We start from the raw sequence: 19,065 nt of genomic DNA, 5'->3' as shown, positions 1-19,065 counted from the left end.
TCCCGCTCTCCCAGTACCGAACAGCTGTGTGTCTGGTTTGGCTTGTTTATGTGCAGGACGAGGAGGGGGTGGGTGGTGTTTTAATTTAAAGAGGGGAGGGGTCTATTGGAGGCAAGGGATCCTCATTGATTAAGAAGGAATGCGAGGCAGTAGGACAAGGAGCAATGCCTTTATCAGTAAGTAATGGATGCACCCTCGCATGGCCATCAAAGAAGGAGGCATGGAGCACAAAAACAAAATGGCGGCGTTTGTGGCAAAAACACACACTGGCTGCAAACAATGGCCACCTCTGCATGACCAGCAAAGAAGAAGTCAAGGAAAACAAAGAACTAATGGCTGCATATGACAAACACACACATTGGGAATGGACCACTTGTCCTGTGTGACCAGGGTCTTTCGGTAGTGTCCGTCATTAAAAAAACCTCATACAAGTACACAGGTCGATGGCGGTATATTTTCATTCTCCGCCTTTTGTGTACTGTTTCAGCGTCATTATTGGGTCTTTTTCTTTGTAAAATGCTGACCTCCGCCTGGAGGGAGACCTGCTGGTACTGTCAGTAGTGGTCCGAAATAGAGGTGAAGATGTGCTTGTGCTCTTGTGAAATGATTAAAATCCCTATGCCACTTGTAACCTCAATAATTTATTAGGGAGGCAGTGAATTGGGAGATTAAAACGAGGTGTCGTGCATTTCTTAGAACAAGTTAATTATCTTACGCACTGTTTAGGGTCAACATGTTTCAGCCCTCTGTGTATTCTCGGGGCTGAAGTTAAATAGGCGGAGCCCCTTAGGCTCTGCAGAGAGAGGTGTGCTCACCACTCTAGAGTTATCAGGTCAGACCAGTAGTATCTGTACCTAGAAAGAAAAAGGAAAAAATGGGGGTGCAGTTGTACATGAAACTTAATACATTTAATAGTTTCGAGAGAAGACTGCTGGAACAGTATAACTCAATTTACCACATTGGGGGTGAGTGTCTTGCATCAATTATGCGTCTGAATGGGTGTAACTACAAGAAGGTGCGAAAAACATAGCGGGTAGATTAAAAGGTTAAAGGTTACAGAAGTGTGTATCACGCTATGCTGAAATAAGCGTCTAAGGCTCGTGAGGAGAATCTCTTGTTAACGTCAAGTCAAAGATTCTCAATTACGGGTGAATATGCAGTCCCATTTGGAGCGCATATACCCTATTCAGTATGTCACTCATTAGCGTTCAGATTAAATACTCTAAAATCGAGGGTTAAATACGCTGTCCCAATTTTGCGAGCATGTGGCTGATTCTTTTTGTTTTTAAAAAGCTCTTGTAGACTGGTCATACAAACCGGAATGTAAAGTAAGTAAATCTTTACGTTCAAGGAAGAACTGTTCATCTGGCGGGCTCAATTAGTCTTATGAGGCTATAATTAGCAGAATGTATGACGAACGAGAATGTGATATTTAAACCTCGGTGCATTATTGGCATGGATGCATTGTTGGCAAGAGATTAGTTTGTAGTTCAAAAAACAACAAAACACCTTCCTTAATGAAAACTATGATGCCTGCATTGAGAGTTAATTGGGATAAACTAGCAACATGCAAGCAAAAGAAAGATGAAAGTGTCTCTGATTTCTTTACTCGTTTCGAGGAGACATTTATCGACCACAGTGGTCAAGGCATGGCTACAGAGGGTGGACAGCGATTATTTGTGGACAAATTTGTATTCAATTTGCTTCCCGAGCTGTCACACAAATTAAAAGATTCAGAAAGTTCATGGGCTGTTTCTTCCTCTGCCCAGATATTGGCAACTGCGCAATATTATGAAAACAGAGACAAAGAAGAAAAAGAAAAGCAAGAGAAAAAGACGAAAGAATTAAAAACGAAGGTTCTCTTGCAACAAGTCTATCCTCCACGTTATGCTCAGCCTCAATTTCAACAGCCTCCACAATTTCAGAAGTTGTATCAAAAACCTGAGCCATACATTCCGCGACCTTTGTTAGAATCTAATCAATGTGCCTATCGCAGAGAGGAAGGTCATTTTAAGAATAGTTGTCCGGTTTTATTGCAGCGCAATGGAGCATTATCTGCTCCACGAGGTCGTGCTGGCCTCCAGTCAGCAAACAGAGGTAGAGGTCGGGGTGTGTTGACTCAAGAACAGCGTGCCCTTCCTTCTCCCAATTCCATGAACTACTTTGATCAGCAAAATGTGAGGTCTACTCAGTATTACAATGAAGACCATTATATTGAAGGCGAGAATGAAAGTCTTCATGCCAACTAGGACAGCCATGGACAAAGTAAGGGAGTTGTGTCGATCCCAGTAGATCAAAATAGACCTTATGTTAACGTCACTACAATGGGTGTTTCAGAGCCATTTCTTTTAGATACTGGGGCAATGAGAAGTTCTATCATTCATTCTAAACTCCCTGGGGCACCTTTTTCTGGCTTAACGAATGTTTCTGTAGGATTTTCTGGCACCCCTGTTCGCAATCCAGTTTCTTGCTCTTTGCCTATTTCAGTTGGTCCTTATGATTTGAAAGCTCCACTTCTGTTAACGAATGGTTGTGGTGAGAATCTGTTGGGTTTGGACCTATTGAAAAGAATGCATGCTACAATATATTGTTCTCCTTCTGGTGTACATCTTACTTTAGGACAGAAATTGGTCTCCCCAATGTATTTGTCCAGAGATCAGTTTCCACCTGAATTACTTTCTCTTCCAGCAGCACTTTGGTCCACGGGTCCGAACGATGTGGGTTGTCTTGAGATTCCACCTTATGTTGTCACTCTCAAGCCCAATGTTGAATTACCGCGCATCCCACAGTATAAAATTTCTGCTGAAGGCGAGAAAGCGCTTTTGGGAATCATTCATGACTTGATTCAGAAGGGTGTGGTTGAAGAAACAAGAGGTAACACATGCAATAGTCCTATTCTTCCAGTTCTCAAACGCACTGATCCTTCTCAGCCTCCTGTTTATCGTTTCGTAATTGATCTGCGGGAGGTAAACAAAATTGTTGTCCCACAATTTCCTGTTGTTCCAGATATCACTGCTCTGTTTACAATGATACCTTCCACAGCGACTTGGTTCTCTGTTATCAATCTAAAGAATGCCTTCTTTAGTATTCCCATTGCAGAAGAGAGTAGGGACATTTTTGGCTTCTCTCTTGGAGGCCGAAGCTTCCGGTTTAAGCGCGCACCTCAAGGCTATTGTGAAAGTCCCTCTATTTACAGCCAAGCTTTCAAATGTCGTCTTGATACTTTTCATTTGACGTCTGGTGCTGCTCTTATACAAAATATGGATGACTTGTTAGTCGCCGCTGATTCACAAGATATCTGCAAAGATGTCACTATTGCATTATTACGCCATTTGTTTAATCTGAATCACAAGGTTTCACCTTCCAAACTACAATATGTTGGTCGAGAGGTTACCTACTTGGGTCATCTCCTATCAAAGGAGGGACGACGATTGACACCAGAACGAATTCAGGCGATTACACGAATGTCCGTGCCATCCACACAAAGGGAAGTATGTGCCTTTCTGGGTATTTCTTCTTACTGTAGACAGTGGATCCCTAACTTCTCTCTGTTGGCCAAACCTTTGTTGGCACTCACTTTAAAAGATACGCCTCAGCCCCTTCCTTGGACTGATGAGTGCCAAAAGAGTTTCACTGATTTACGCACCGCTCTGTGTTCTGCTCCTGTACTAGGCACCCCAGATTACACTAAGCCTTTTACGCTCTATGTTCACGAGAGAGAAGGTTGTGCGTTGTCAGTTTTAACACAGCAATTTGGAGACAAACAGTGGCCATGTGCCTATTTTTCGGCTACATTAGATCCTGTAGCTAAAGCATTGCCCAGTTGTCTCAAATCGACAGCAGCAGCAGCAATTTCTATTCGACAGTCTGCTGGAGTAGTGTTGGATAACACTCTCATTGTCATGGTGCCACATGCAGTGGATACTTTACTAAACAGCACGAAAACGCAGCACCTTACGAGTGCTCGTCTAACTGGATACCAACTGACGCATTTGTCTAGTCACGTACACATCAAACGATGTAATACCCTGAATCCAGCTACTCTGTTGCCCCTTCCAGATGAGGAAAGTGTTGAGGATCAGCATGATTGTTTCTTCCGTACTGAGGAAGAGACAAAAGGAAGAATTGACCTGAGAGACACACCGCTAGAGAATCCGGATGGAACTCTATGGGTAGATGGTTCTTGTTTTAAAATGCCTAATGGAGATACAGTTTCAGCTTATGCTGTAACTACTTTACATACAGTTGTGGAAACTGCACGCATCAGACACAATTCAGCGCAAGCAGCAGAATTGATAGCTTTAACGAGAGCTTGTGCATTGTCAAAAGAGAAAAGAGTGAACGTATACACTGACAGCCAATATACTTTTGGTGTAGCATTCAACTTCGTGCGCCTCTGGAAGGAAAGGGGTTTTCTCACTTCACATGGCACCAAAATACAACATGGTCAGTTAGTGACTGATCTCCTCGAATCACTTGCCTTACCCACCCAAATAGCAATCGTGAAGTGTAGTTCACACAAAAAGATTACAGATGATGTTGGTCGAGGAAATGCAGACAAAATAGCGAAGAAGACAGCGAGAGATTCAACAAGTCGAATGTATGTGGCAGGTCCTGCGAATTGGGTCAGAGAGAGAAGAATGTATGAGAATACAGTGGAAAGTGTAAAAGTGATTCAGAAAGAGGTTTCAGAGAGGGAGTTAAGCAAGTGGAAAGAAAGTACAGGAATGTTAAATGAGATGGGTTGTTGGGTGGAATTATCTGAACATCAACGTTGGCTGTTACCAGATGCCTATGTTCTCCCAGTGGTTACTATGGCACATGGTCCAGCCCACTTAAGTGCAAAAGGTATTTGTAAACTTCTGGCTCCAGTGTGGCAGAATGAAGGTATCCCAAAATGTGCAGACAATGTAGTGAAGCACTGTATTGTTTGTTTAATGTACAACCCGGGAAAGGGAACCCCAACTCCAGCGGGTCATTTCGCTCCTCCGTCATATCCATTTGAGGTGTTGCAAATCGATTATATTCATATGGAGCGTTGCAACAACCTCAAATACGTTCTGGTGGTAGTATGCGCCTTTTCACGATGGATAGAAGCATACCCTCTAAAAGATAACACAGCCTTATCCACAGCTAAAATTCTACTAAAGGAATTTTTCCCCAGGTTTGGTTTGCCGCGCATTGTCTGGAGTGACAATGGGAGCGAATTTGTTGGCCAAGTTATGCAGAAAGTTTGTGCAGGTCTTGGTATCAAGCAAAAGTTCCATGCGGCAAATCATCCACAGTCAGCGGGTTTAGTAGAATGTTACAACGGAACCTTGAAGTTAAAACTAGCAAAGGTTCAAGCGAGTACAGGACTCAATTGGCCCGATGCTTTGCCATTAGCCTTGCTATCCACCAGAACTGCAGTACACTCTTGTTTGGGACTTAGCCCTTACGAAGTGGTTTTTGGACGCCCAGCTAATGTATGGGGAGTCCCTCGCCCTAAGAAATACTCAGACTTGCCATATCCAATGCTGATTGACTACCTGCATGATCCTACGACTAAATTACGTGTTCTCCATCAACAGGTTCAAAGTGCTCTGCCGAAGGCTTCCACAGACCCTGGTCATTCCATCCGACCAGGGGACTGGGTCTGTATTAAAAACTTCCAGAGGACAAGGAATTTGGAACCCAGATGGCGAGAGCCCCGGATGGTTTTACTCACAACGAGAACAGCAGTTAAAGTCGAAGGAAAGAAAAATTGGATTCACGGTGTGCATTGTAAGAAAGTGCCTTTGCCCTACGATCAATGGGTACGCAGGGGTATTGGTGACTGTGAAGGTGAAAAAGTTCCACGATTCGTACCCTTCAGTGATGCACACCTGAATGGGACACTGTCTGAGAAAGAGGACGACGACGTTTTGAGGAAGCAATCCCATCACATCGTCGCTTGGATACGACTAATCCGCGAACATTGTTCCAAGACCAGAGTGTTCCTGGGAAGGAAAGATACGATTTGAGACCTAGACCAAAGAACACTTAAAAGATTTCTCTCTTGTGTAGTATTCTGTCCCGGTTGCAGGGTCATGGTAGGAGTCTGAATCACGACCTGAGTAGTGGCAATAGGCCTGCAGGACTTGCAGTGTCATAGGACGGCAGACAATCGTGATTGAGCGATCGAGGAAGATTGCCGTGAGCATCCATTAGAAAGATGGAAACTACACTAGGTAAAAGAGAGAGAAAAGGTGAAATAAAGAAAGAATCCTGTAAAATAATGTACAGTCGTTTCAGCATAACTTTGTGTGTTATTATATTATTGTGTATTGTTATGGCATTTACAGGTTGGATTATTTATACTCTGCAACAAAAAGTTGTCTCTCCTTCTTCTTCTTCGTCTTCTTCAACTGTCTCTCCACATCTCTTTCATACTCTTCCTCAACATGAACTCATTAGAAGAACTGAATATTATAACAATTGCTTTGTCCAGCTATTACATCAGCACCAGTTAGTGGTTAATACAACTAACTGTTGGGTGTGTGGACTTATGCCACACACCACAGAGAAAGGAATGCCATATTTAGTTCTCTCGTTTTCTTATGAGGGTTCTGCTTGGGCTTACTTCTTCATTTTCTCCAATGCTTATCAAAGCAAATTCAGACGATCTGTTAGTTCACATGTTAGCAATCCGGATTTTAGTCATAGTTCTTTGATTAAGGGAATGGTAGCTATGGCTAAAATCAAGGAAAATAGTAAAATCTCCATTGACGAAAGAAAATCGTACACTAACTGGAACGTTACCCAATATATGTCTAGTCTTAGTGATAAAGTTAAGAAAGGAAAGTCCTTACCAATTTGGACTATACCACATCAGGGCAACTTCTGCTTACAGATAACGATCGCTCTTCTGACACTATACAAAGGAATAACTGCTCCTACACGTACGTTTATTCCTCTCAGAACTCGCCTCCTCTAGTGCCGTCTCAAGGCACCTATTTCATTTGCTATAATAGAGCTTATACATGGTTACCAACGGGTTTCTCCGGTACTTGTTATATAGCTTTTCTTCTTCCCCCTACTTACACAGCTTCCGCAAACCATCATCGAAACAGATACGGCAGAGGGATTATTGATTCGAAGGACACAGCAGGACAAGAGGGAGGAGATTTCCTCAAAGGATTTCTTCCCTTCTGGGGTCCAATGGCTAACAGCAGAAATATAAGGCAACTAGTCCGTGTCGTAGAGACTATAATAGACATCACTGTAGGTGCCTTAAGTAACATCACGGCATAACTACAAGCGGACCGTCTTATGACATTACAAAATTGAGTTGCCTTAGATTTTGTTCTTGCCGATCGTGGTGGAGTGTGCAAACTGATCGGGTCAAGTTGCTGTATTTTCATACCTAATGACGCTCCGACAGTATACCAAGCTATCTCCAAGTTGCACATAATCTCTGAGTCTATTCACCAGGACAAAGGAGAATGGTCTTTTACGGAGTGGTTTTGGGGACTACTGTCCTAATGGGGTTGGAAAGCATTGACATTTCGTGGTATAATTCTGACCATTATTTTCTCCTGTTGCCTTTGTATGCACTGTGGTCCCGCTATCTGTGACCTTTGTGCTACTATGTGCATCCCAAAACCCAAACCACAAGTAACAGAAAACATAAAAATGATGTTGCAGCAACAGCTCGATGACCTCATGGCTATCGACATTGACTCAGATTAGCATGAGTCTATCTTGCCTGAGTTCTGGCAAAAGGAGGGTCTGAGGAACTTCGATTTCTGATCGCGATCGAATCGACCCGCCATTTTGTGCTCCGCCGCCATTTTATGTTGCCATCACTCAGGCAGCACGGCGAACAAAGTCTATTCTGCTTTTTCTGCAGCCTGGTGTCGAAATACGCTTTCTGCCTCTATTTGCAAAGCTGGTGTTAGAACTAGCCGAGTACACTAATCCCTGTCTGGCTTTCCTAATCCCCATCTCAACTATCTGTTGGTTCACACTATTCTTTCCTGACCTTATCTTATCGTCTGGCCTTCACTGTCTTCTGCTAGTATTCTCTCGTTTCACAACTGTCCTCCAACACACACAAAGTATCTCGCCACCTTCAAGTTAGTTACAAACCTGTTAATAAATTAGCTTGAGGGAGGGGTGACAAACATAGTTGGAGGAGAGGTTTCTTCGAGTCATCTGACACTTTTGTTTTCCAATTCCTCCTATTGGTTCTATCCTGTTTTCCAACTTTCCTTATTGGCTCTTTCTTGTGTGTTCTGGGAGTGTTTTTGGTTAATGTATACGTACATTATATAGTATATAACCCTGTGCGCCACAGAGTGAAGTGGCAGTCTCCTGAGAACCTACTTTGTGTAGTTCTAGGATAACTGTACTAGCTGCAGCTAAATAAATCTGATCTTCTAACGCCGACAGAGTGTCCCGTGTCTCTGTGTAGCTAAGCAGGAGAACTCCGGAGACTTGGCCCAAAAGGTTCTGGTTCTTCATCTACAAGAGCTTTTTAAAAACAAAAAGAATCAGCCACATGCTTGCAAAATCGGGACAGTGTATTTCGCCCTCGATTTTAGAGTATTTAATCTGAACGCTAATGAGTGACATACTGAATCGGGTATATGCGCGCCAAATGGGACTGCATATTCACCCGTAATTGAGAATCTTTGACTTGATGTTAACAAGTGATTCTCCTCACGAGCCTTAGACGCTTATTTCAGCATAGCGTGATACACACTTCTGTAACCTTTAACCTTTTAATCTACCCGCTATGTTTTTCGCACCTTCTTGTAGTTACACCCATTCCGACGCATAATTGATGCAAGACACTCACCCCCAATGTGGTAAATTGAGTTATACTGTTCCAGCAGTCTTCTCTTGAAACTATTAAATGTATTAGGTTTCATGTACAACTGCACCCCCATTTTTTCCTTTTTCTTTCTAGGTACAGATACTACTGGTCTGACCTGATAACTCTAGAGTGGTGAGCACACCTCTCTCTGCAGAGCCTAAGGGGCTCCACCTATTTAACTTCGGTCCTGACGAAAGCCCCGAGAATACACAGAGGGCTGAAACATGTTGACCCTAAACAGTGCGTAAGATGAGTAACTTGTTCTAAGAAACGCACGACACCTAGTTTTAATCTCCCAATTCACTGCCTCCCTAATAAATTATTGAGGTTACAAGTGGCATAGGGATTTTAATCATTTCACAAGAGCACGAGCACATCTTCACCTCTATTTCTGACCACTACTGACAGTACCAGCAGGTCTCCCTCCAGGCGGAGGTCAGCATTTTACAAAGAAAAAGACCCAATGATGACGCTGAAACATTACACAAAAGGCTGAGAATGAAAATATACCGCCATCGACCTGTGTACTTGTATGAGGGTTTTTTAATGACCGACACTACCGAAAGACCCTGGTCACACAGGACAAGTGGTCCATTCTCTCTCCCCCCTTGATTTATAACTAACCATTGGAAGCCGGATGGACCATAGCTTCTCTTTCCCTCTTCTTTGATTATTACAAACACACACATTGGCCACACAGAATAGTCACTGCTGCATGGGCAGCAAAAAGAGTAGGGATGGAGAAGAAAGAACACATGCAGCCTACGGCAAACACACACACTGATTACTCAAAATGGCCACCACCACGTGGCCAGCAAAGACAGGGACATTGATAACAAAGAAGAGGTTGCCCTGTTCTGTCAGACCACTGTCCTCTCCCATGAAGAAACAACTTACTACATGGCAGGCAAATGATTGCAAAGATATTATTTACCCGTTCTGTCTCTGCCCACACACGCAACTGCTCTTTATCCACTACAAGCAATGGCAAAGCTGAAAATGAAATGAAGTTTGTAAATTCTCCAACCATAATATATTAATCATGTCAGAGACGCACAAATTCACAAAAATGGTGGTCAAGAACATGGCTTAAAATAAGGTAGATGAGAACAATGGAAGGTGTCTGGCTTCATAGGACTGGACTCCAGGAGCCACTCCAACCCGAGCCAGCAGCAGGCACATGCAGAGAAATAATAACATCTATTTTGCATGTAATACAAGGCTATCATCACAGCCTGTAGTAGGAACATGTTTTATTGACATTCATTGTATTGAAACTGCAATGGTTACCATTTGAATATGGTTGCTGTCCATATTCATTTTATTGGTGGTGATTTCTCAAAATATGGCATGTCTGGTTTTACTAATGTGGTGACACCCTGATAAAGGCAGTAGGCCTGCCCTATTTAAATATCCTTCATATTGTGGTGTTGCAAGAAGTATATATGGGAGTGTTGTTATCGTAGGTTCAGGATCCAAAGACATTTTCATCCACAGTATTAGAAGTATGTTTCTAATAAAATAAAATAAATCTAAGAAAAAGCACTGTTTGGCTAAACATTTATTGAGTGTTATTGTTGGTTGCTAGTGACTTGGATTAAGAGTCCACACCTCCCCCTTGAGTAGGCCGTGGACTGCTCTGATTTGCTGCCCTGAGAGAATCAAGTGCTGCTATGAGTTAACTGGTTCCCAGTAAAGAAACACATGTAGATTTATTACTAGTTAAGGCCTTGTGTCCTTCTCAACTAATAATAACCACTTTTCTGTAATAAGTGCTTGGGATTGAAGGACTTACCCTTCCCATCTCCTTTTAAATGCTTCTCTTTTCTGAGCGTCAGTGCATTAAGTTTAATGCTGCTACACAGAAGGTCCAGGTTTCATGTCAAAAGAGTGAGATGTACATTTTTGTTCCTCATTGTCCAGCCCATTCTTCATTTTTAATTTACTCTGGTGTTTATTATGACTAAAATGTTTGAAAGTGAGGTACTGGCATCCACATAAATCCTGGGTTACTGAGAGATGGAGAATGAACCAGGTCAGTCTAGAGTAAACTAGTCTTTTCATTCTTTTTTCAGAGCCTCCAAGATGCTGGTAAGGAGTGTTTGCTTTCTTCAGATCCTGAATTTTGTTGCCCTTCAGCCTGCCTTCGGTGAGTACGGACTCAGTCTGAGGAAGGGTAGTAATGTCATGTAATGATGATCAAAGGCTGTTGAAATTAACCTTAACCTGAGGGGTAAAGTGTGCAACATATAGCTCACTAATATCTAAATTGCTTCCAGTGATACAGAACTGGTGATGCAAGTCCAATCTGAGTGAAGAAATATGTAAAACATTAAACTATAAGATTAGTGTCTGCTGCAGTGCATGTATCTGAGCTGCTTCCTCAGATGAAGAGACTCCAGGACTGTGCAAGAGAGACGGCTTGTTTGTACTAGTAATTCATCAAGTAACGCTTCCAAACAAGCCCAACACCATTCACACCTGAGACCCCAAGGAGCAACTGGAGCACAAGGAACGCATTTAATGAGCTATCACTTCCACTTTGCACATTCCCCACTCAAAGACTGGGGGCATATTTACCAATATGTCACGCAGCGCAGCAAATCACCTTAATGCGTTGTGCTGCGTGACAGGAGAAGGGCAGGGATGCACCATATTTAAGACAGTACTGCACATTCCTGCCTTTTCCTAGCACTGGTGAACAATATGCTGCATAGCACCAACCCAGGCACCCGTGCACCATGGCTTTACCTAAAGACATCTATCCCTAGCAGTGAGCTCCCTCAGCAGGCACCTGGGCCTTGATACCCATGAGATCTGCATGTCCATCCACTCCTAGGATAATCCATCTATCCCTAGAAGTCGGCTCCCTCAGCAGGCACCCGGGCCTTGATACCCACAAGATCTGCAGGTCCATCCACTCCTAGGATAATCCATCTATGCCTAGAAGTGGGCTCCCTCAGCAGGCACCTGAGCCTTGATATCCACATGGTCTTCATGTCTTTCCACTCTGTGGATAATTCATCCTAATGTGCTGCCAAGAACAAGTGGGGTATTTTATTTATTCTAATTAAGTGGTTATTATGAATGTACAATTACATTGTCGTTGACTTGCAGATGCCCCTCTTGGGACTTATTTGTGGTCTATGGAGGTGAACCCTGCAAGGGAGGCCAAGGTTTGACAAGTCCAGAAGAAATGATGAACTGTGTCTAAAACAGTTTTTGTCTGGATCCATCCTGAAGGTGCTGAAGCCAAACTCTACTGACTATGTCCCCTCAGCCCCCTTTCATTGTTTAACTAGGTTGCCGAGGAGGCTGACGTCTGCCTCTTTAACATCTCTTAAATTTGCAGGTCTGGCTCAAACTTTCTAAAACTACAAATGAACTAATTCAATATTTCACACTGAGAAAGCCCACACCGAATGAGACGTGTCAGTGAATCTTGAACATCTTTGACTTCAAGCTGTTGAAAGAAAAGTGTTTCTCATAGTCTATCATACCTGACATCATCACCACATTTTGTTGTGCTCCTCATTTCAACATTCTGCCCATCTAGATGGATTATGCTGATGACTTGTGTGACAAGTGCTCTCTGTGACTTCTGTTTGGCTCTGCTAGACTTCTAGGCGGTGCTGGACACAGTTGGTGCATCCAGCGTAGTATTCCTTTTATCATGATTGGTTGACATCCACCTAACTAGGCCATTGCCGGGTTAATAGTTGGTGCCTTTTGATCTATAGTCATGGAGTACAGGCCTTTTATCTGATTTTAATCCTCTACTGTGGCTGAGTATTCCTTCTTCTAACGGTACCCATAGTGGGGGAGGGGCAGGGTGACAGATCCATGTATATCTATGTGGAGATGGGATGAGCTGTGTAAGCTTCATGTGTGGGAAGCATAGTTCCCTGCCTCTGTTTGGCTCTACAGTTTGTCACTCTTCAGTCTTGGTTCCCACACCCAGATGACGTTCCCTGTGTCTATCTGGTTCATGAGGGCTTTACTAGGTAACAGGGTGCATACCAAGGACATCATTTTATCTGGGGCGCCAACCCTTTTGCTTGCACCCTTTCCCATAGTGATAACTGCAAATTAGTCACACATCATTTGCTCCTGCGATGTTGTCGACCTGGGGGTAAAATTCTGCTCTGCTCGCTGAGTTTTTCCCACTCTGTGTAGAACACCGAAGGGGATATTAGCAACAAATGGCGATATTTATCGCCAATCATTGTTTAGCGCGAGAATTTTTATCGCCGTTGAACCCCAGAGTCTATAGCTATGTTAGCAACACGCCACCAACAGGCGATAGCTTCCCTTTCTGGTTGAAATGTGTGTCGAGAGAATTAGCGTGAAGGCGATAAAAAGCCTCATGCTAACGTAAAAAAAGTGGCGATGGGCCAATTAGCGCCTGAATCGGATCGGTAATTGGCACCAGGCCTGCATCTCTCACGTTCAGCGTGAAAATACACTACAAAAGGCCTGCCAAGCAGAAAAAAAAAGAAAAAGATTTGTGAAATAGCAGAGGAGCCATGGATGAAGCTGGGACCAGTGCAGAGGACACAAACAACCCCACAAATTCCCAGGAGGACCAGCCAGAGACCCATGTGAAGGCCAAGAGGAATCCCAAGTTCAGCCAGCAGGAAAACCAGGTCCTGATTGCAGAGGTGACTGAACACCAACAAGAACTGTCTGTCACCTTCACAGTGACATTGGCAAGAAAAAAAAGAAATAGGGCAGGACAGTGTGTCCAAGGTGAATGCCGTCAGAGAGAGGAGAACAGTGGACGACTGCAAGAAGCGCTGGCATGATACTAAGCGCAAGACCAAGGAGAAACTAGCAGCCAACCTGAAAGCAGCAAAGACGACTGGAGGAGGGAGTCCAGCGCCACAGGAGGAGCTGGATGAGTTGGAGGAGCAGGTGTCCCGAGTCATCAGGGATGAGGCAGTGGTCGGAGTTGCGGGTCAGGACACTGCTGAACGTGACCAGACAGAACAACAACTGGGTGAGTAACAACCAGGGACTTGGGGGACGGGGGTGGATGGGCTCAATGGAACTCATGCACAATTAAATACATTGCAGTGCATACCCACAATTACTGTGGATCATGTGCCGGATTCTCATGTGTTTCTTATGGTCATTGTCGACATTGCTAAGTTAGCATAAGCTTTGCTTGCCAATAACATTTTTAATGTCTCTGAGCTTGAGCCATCGGGGTGGTTAGTTTGACCAATAAATACAAATGCATGCTAGTTGCGTTTTTATACTGTAACGCCTGGTTTCATTCTAACTCGACCTGACCCTCGTTATACTCTTAAACATTCGGTAACAACATATTCAGTGGACAAATTATGTCAACAATGGGTGGAACGATCCACATTAGCATCTGTGAAACAACTTCTTTCCCTCATTTTAGATGATAACGATTTAGCTGATTTTCTCTTGGCTCCTCTTACAATGAAATTTGGAAACTTTCACCAAATTGATAAAGCAAATTTAGAAGATGTCCTTGCTTTAGTGGACAACAGTATTAACACGCTTTTGGCCCGCATTTACACCTTGGATAATATTGTTTCTTCTGTCTGGACTCCAATGCCATCAATAATTTCTCTTTTTACTCTGCTTACAAATGGCAGTTGCCTTGTTTTTTTTCTACTCCAAAATTGTGAACTCTGTTTGGTCTCTTATCTCTACGTCCTAAGGACCTACCAGGGGGAAGGTGTCGTGTGTTTCTTAGTAGCCTTGTCGACATTGCTAAGTTAGCATAAGCTTGCCTCATGCTTTTATTTTGCACACGTTACTAAATGCTTTTGTTTTCGCGACACTCTGTCTGCACCCTTCGCATGTTAAAAGTTGTTTTAATGTTCTCTGCCTTTCCATGAGCACGGTCTGAACATAACATGCAAAGTCGTTAGCAATGTCTCTTGTTGTTTTCTTCTGATTATTCTGTTCTGGTCAGTCCTTCGTGCCTAGATTTACATTGTGCTCACAGCTGCAGTGCTAGAGATTCGTGCTTTAATATTTCACTGCAACATGTTTTTTGAGACACTGAGAGAAAGCTGTTGGAGAAGAGCTTTGCTGTTCCTATGATGTAACCTTTACATCCAGGCTTCCAGGTAGGGGGTCTGCTGACAGCGCCGAGAGATCTACCTTTATATAAAATGAACTACTTCTCACCAAGGCGAGGGGGGGCCTGGCCTAATATCCTAATGTTTCCCCAGTCTTTATAAAATGACTTCTCCTTTCGTATTCTATGGCGTTGTAAACATGCTTACTGTTTTAAGTTCATGCATTTTTCTACTGGTAGTGGCTCGTGTACTTAGTTGCAGAGCACAATAGTTAAAATAAAAATTATGGACTATTTCAGTGACTCTGTCAATTCTTATTGTGGACAAGTGTGAGTGAGCGAAAGAGTGTGTCTTGTTCCCGCAATTCCTGAGGTGAGTCGGGAGTGCTTATGTTCTGGGTTGTCTAATCATTTCGTATCTCCTTGATGTTTGTAGGAGACCGAATGAAACACTATAGCTAGTCGATTGGGTTTTTGGGTACTAACGTGATAGGTGGTACACACCTATTCACTGAGGTCCTGTTTGCTTGTGCATAGTTCTGTGTATGTGCAGAATCCCTACAATAGGATACACTTGTCCATGGTGGCATAGACACATATCATCCTACTCAAACAATACATTGCAAGACACATATTTTTGGGCACACATACTTGGAAATGTGCACAGAAAACTCAGCCCAATATAGTCCAAGATCAACATCAGACCACAAAATAAGTGCTACATCAAATGGCAAAGTGGCACATTAACTTGAGATGCATGAGGATGTCAGAATTCCCCCCTTGCCTCATCACCACACAAATACAAATCGTCTGCACAAGGACGCATCTCTCTCTGACACCTCTGTCACGAGTAGGCATGCCACCACCAATCACAGCACACATGCAACATTGTGCACGTGTGTCTGAGTTGTGTGCAAGGTTGTGTATGTGCAGTAAAGTCCACCTACATGCACATGCACATTCCTGCACACAACTCAGACACATGTGCACAATGTTGCACATGATCAGTCACATTCACAGTGCATCCTCATTTTGGCATCAGAGACAGATGCGTGCTTGTGCAGAAGATTTGTATATGCGTAGTGATGAGGCAAGGGGGAAATTCTGACATCCTCACGCATCTCCAGGCAATGTGCCCTCTTGCCTGTTCATGAGATGCAGCCCTGTGTACACCAAGTGGGGAAGCATCTAGTGAGTCTGCATACCAATACATCTTGCTAAGTAACATTTCAAGCCCATTTGTCATCTTTTACCCCATTTCACGCCTATTTTTCATCTTATACCCCATTTCACACACATTTCATTATTTAACACACCAGACACACTCAAATAAATCATTTACCACAAACAACACACTACAATTATGAATTTAGCACAGAGGACACCCTATAATTAATGATTTACACAAAATGACAGCAACATTTTTGAAAACTCTACTTTTGCACAATTGACACACTAAAAAGCATCTCTGTACTGAGGGACATACCCACCATTAATTGACTATTGTGATATTATTTGCACTTATTGTGTAACATACACTTTTCAGAGTGATGTACTTATCAGGAGAGTAACATGCAGACAGGGTATGTGTGTTGTGTTTTTTATTTGCACAAACCGTGATTGGGGTCATTTTGCACTGATATACATTTGATAAGGACTGTCACAATGTGACGTGCTCAGGTGAAGAAATTGTTTATTATTCTGTTCCTTCGGGCAGTTCCTGCTGCATTAACTGTGGGGTGTATCGCTCCTGCCCTATCTTCATCATCATCCTGGTCATCGTCCGGTGCAGCAGGCACTTGAATCCATAGGGCAATGGTGCGCACATATATATTGTGCAGTACACAACATGCTATTATGATTTTGTTCAGCATTTCGAGGCAGTACAGCAGTCTGCCACCTGTGATGTCCAGGCAATGAAAACGTGACTTTGGCACGCCAATTGTGCGCTCCACAATTGACCGTGTGCATCTGTGGGCCGCATTATACTGCCTTTGGGCCTGGGTGGTGGAGTTTCGGAGGGGTGTCATCATCCATGGGCAGAGTGCATATCCTTGATCACCTGTAACATGTGATGGAGAAATGTGTCCATTAGTGGTTATGCATTCTGTGTTGGTAGTGTTGATAGTTTTGTGGTGTGTGATTTTGAATTCATGTTAGCCATGTGTCGCCTCTGACTATTTACCAGCATCAATGCTAATTACATTACCTCACAGTTGATCCTCCCTCCCCCGAGCCTATTTGATTGTGTGCGCTGCTCGGTAGCCTCAATAGCACTCCTTCTGTGCAACAATATTAAGGCCATCTGCGAATATCCACATGCATAACATGAACACCAGCAGGCACCCTGGCTCTGCTACCATCTAGAGATAGCACTCATCCGCCCTCCTCGCAGTCAACGCCATGAGAACGTTGAACTGGCAAAAGGCCACAACAGACACGGCTCACGTTCAGTTCTGCTGCTGCCACCAGACCTGCCCCACAGCACAACACATGCAGTTTCATGTTCAGACCAGCCACAAAGCAACACTCAGCAGCACGCTCGCCTGCAGGGGCCACTGAGGGCAGGAACGCTTCCTCCACACCATCAAAATGATCAGACACCCCTCCGTCCACTCCCTGGACTGCGTACTCATTCCTGAGCAGAGCCTCCAACTCACATACCACAACTACTCAAAATCCATTACACTCTGGGAAATGTTTGCTTTCTCGTCGGTAAACCCCAAGCCACCCTAAAACACATCCGGAACCACACAAAGTTATTGGAGCTGAGGCAATGAGGAGATGCTACACAACACCATCAACAGCAACACACACAACGCTGCAGTCGACACCACTAGCACTAGACCGCAAATTACAGACATGTATCTCAAACTGCGCATACACACTTGCCCCACTATGCAACTCCAACATACAGCGTGCAATAAATGACACCTCGGTCACCCAAAAAATCTAAGTTGGCAGATGCATCTGCTGACACATGGAGAAGAAATGGTGCAACACTGAGGATACCATTAAACATCACCACCTACAAGGACACCTAGCTCATAGTTTCCCTCAAAAATATGTCCACAGATCAAACTGGGCTTCCAGGACGTATATTGCTGTAAGGTGCAACATGGATGATCAACAGCTGGGGGGTGCAATACGCAGAGGAGACATGAGTCCTCATCCTCGTAAGCAACCCATCAGCATGTGACATCACCTGGTGGGCCAACACCTTCAGCAGGCCTCCCCAAATCTAGGTACCTAGGCACCGTATTTGACTCCTCCCGCTCCATGAACCAACAGGTCTATGCAGTGCCCTGCAGCTGCTTCAGCTGTCTCTGCATCCTCAATGCAACCTTCACATGGATCCCCCATTGTCAGGTAGGGCAGTCACCCACACAGTCATTGCCATCAGGCTGGACGACGGAAACACACGATATGCCCACATGGGCAGGTGTGTGTTCAGCTTACAAGTTTGAAAGAAGGGGACCCCTACATAATCAATAGATTTGCTATACGTAGGGACTATAACAATATTAGATAAAGGACAATAGCAAATGTTAACTAAAACTGCCAATAATTACCAGGTATATATCTGTACATGATTAATCAATACAATTCCAAATATAGATCCAGAAAAACATATTTAGATGTTTTATGATAATTTATTTGTTATTATTATACAAAAAGATAAAGTATCTATATACAAAAACAGTGATTATTTCAAAATGATGAACAGTGATTCTGAATTTAATAAAGATTCATATCCTAAGGAAATGATAATACGGTCAATAAAGTAGTCGATGGAAGCAAAGTGGCAGATGGAGACTACGCGCGTTTCGGCAAAGATGCCTTCATCAGGGGACCGTCTATTGCATAGTAACTATAAGAAACACAAAATAATATAGAAAAGAATATAAGTAAATGAAATCAACAAATCATATCTCTTGTTACATTTTCAACCAAATAGTTGAATATATACATACATACACCTGGCAAGTTTGGTCAATTATTAATTACAAAGAAATACAATATAAAAACATATATTTACAACGGCTAATCATAGTTCTTCTGAAAGGTAACAGTTAATCTGCACTAATACAGAGTATACCTATTTATTTCAGTGAAAGGGTAAACAAAGACATACATTAAAGTCACTGTGAATATGACAGAGCAT

The 19,065-nt window shown here is 43.3% G+C and overlaps 1 protein-coding gene across 1 annotated transcript in view; it reads left to right on the top strand.

Annotated features, from left to right (window-relative positions):
• The window catches only part of LOC146839176 (CD5 antigen-like), a 612,478-nt gene that overhangs the window by 69,258 nt on the left and 524,155 nt on the right, over positions 1-19,065 (top strand). The window contains exon 2 of the mRNA XM_085603205.1: positions 10,915-10,988. Within this exon, the coding sequence (XP_085459331.1) occupies positions 10,925-10,988 (64 nt within the window). The 5' untranslated portion in view covers positions 10,915-10,924. The remainder of the gene's footprint in view (positions 1-10,914; positions 10,989-19,065) is intronic.

The sequence above is a fragment of the Triturus cristatus genome, chromosome 4_2 (genome assembly GCF_964204655.1).
Source record: "Triturus cristatus chromosome 4_2, aTriCri1.1, whole genome shotgun sequence".
NCBI lineage: Eukaryota > Metazoa > Chordata > Amphibia > Caudata > Salamandridae > Triturus > Triturus cristatus.
This window is presented reverse-complemented; position numbering and strand designations above follow the sequence as displayed.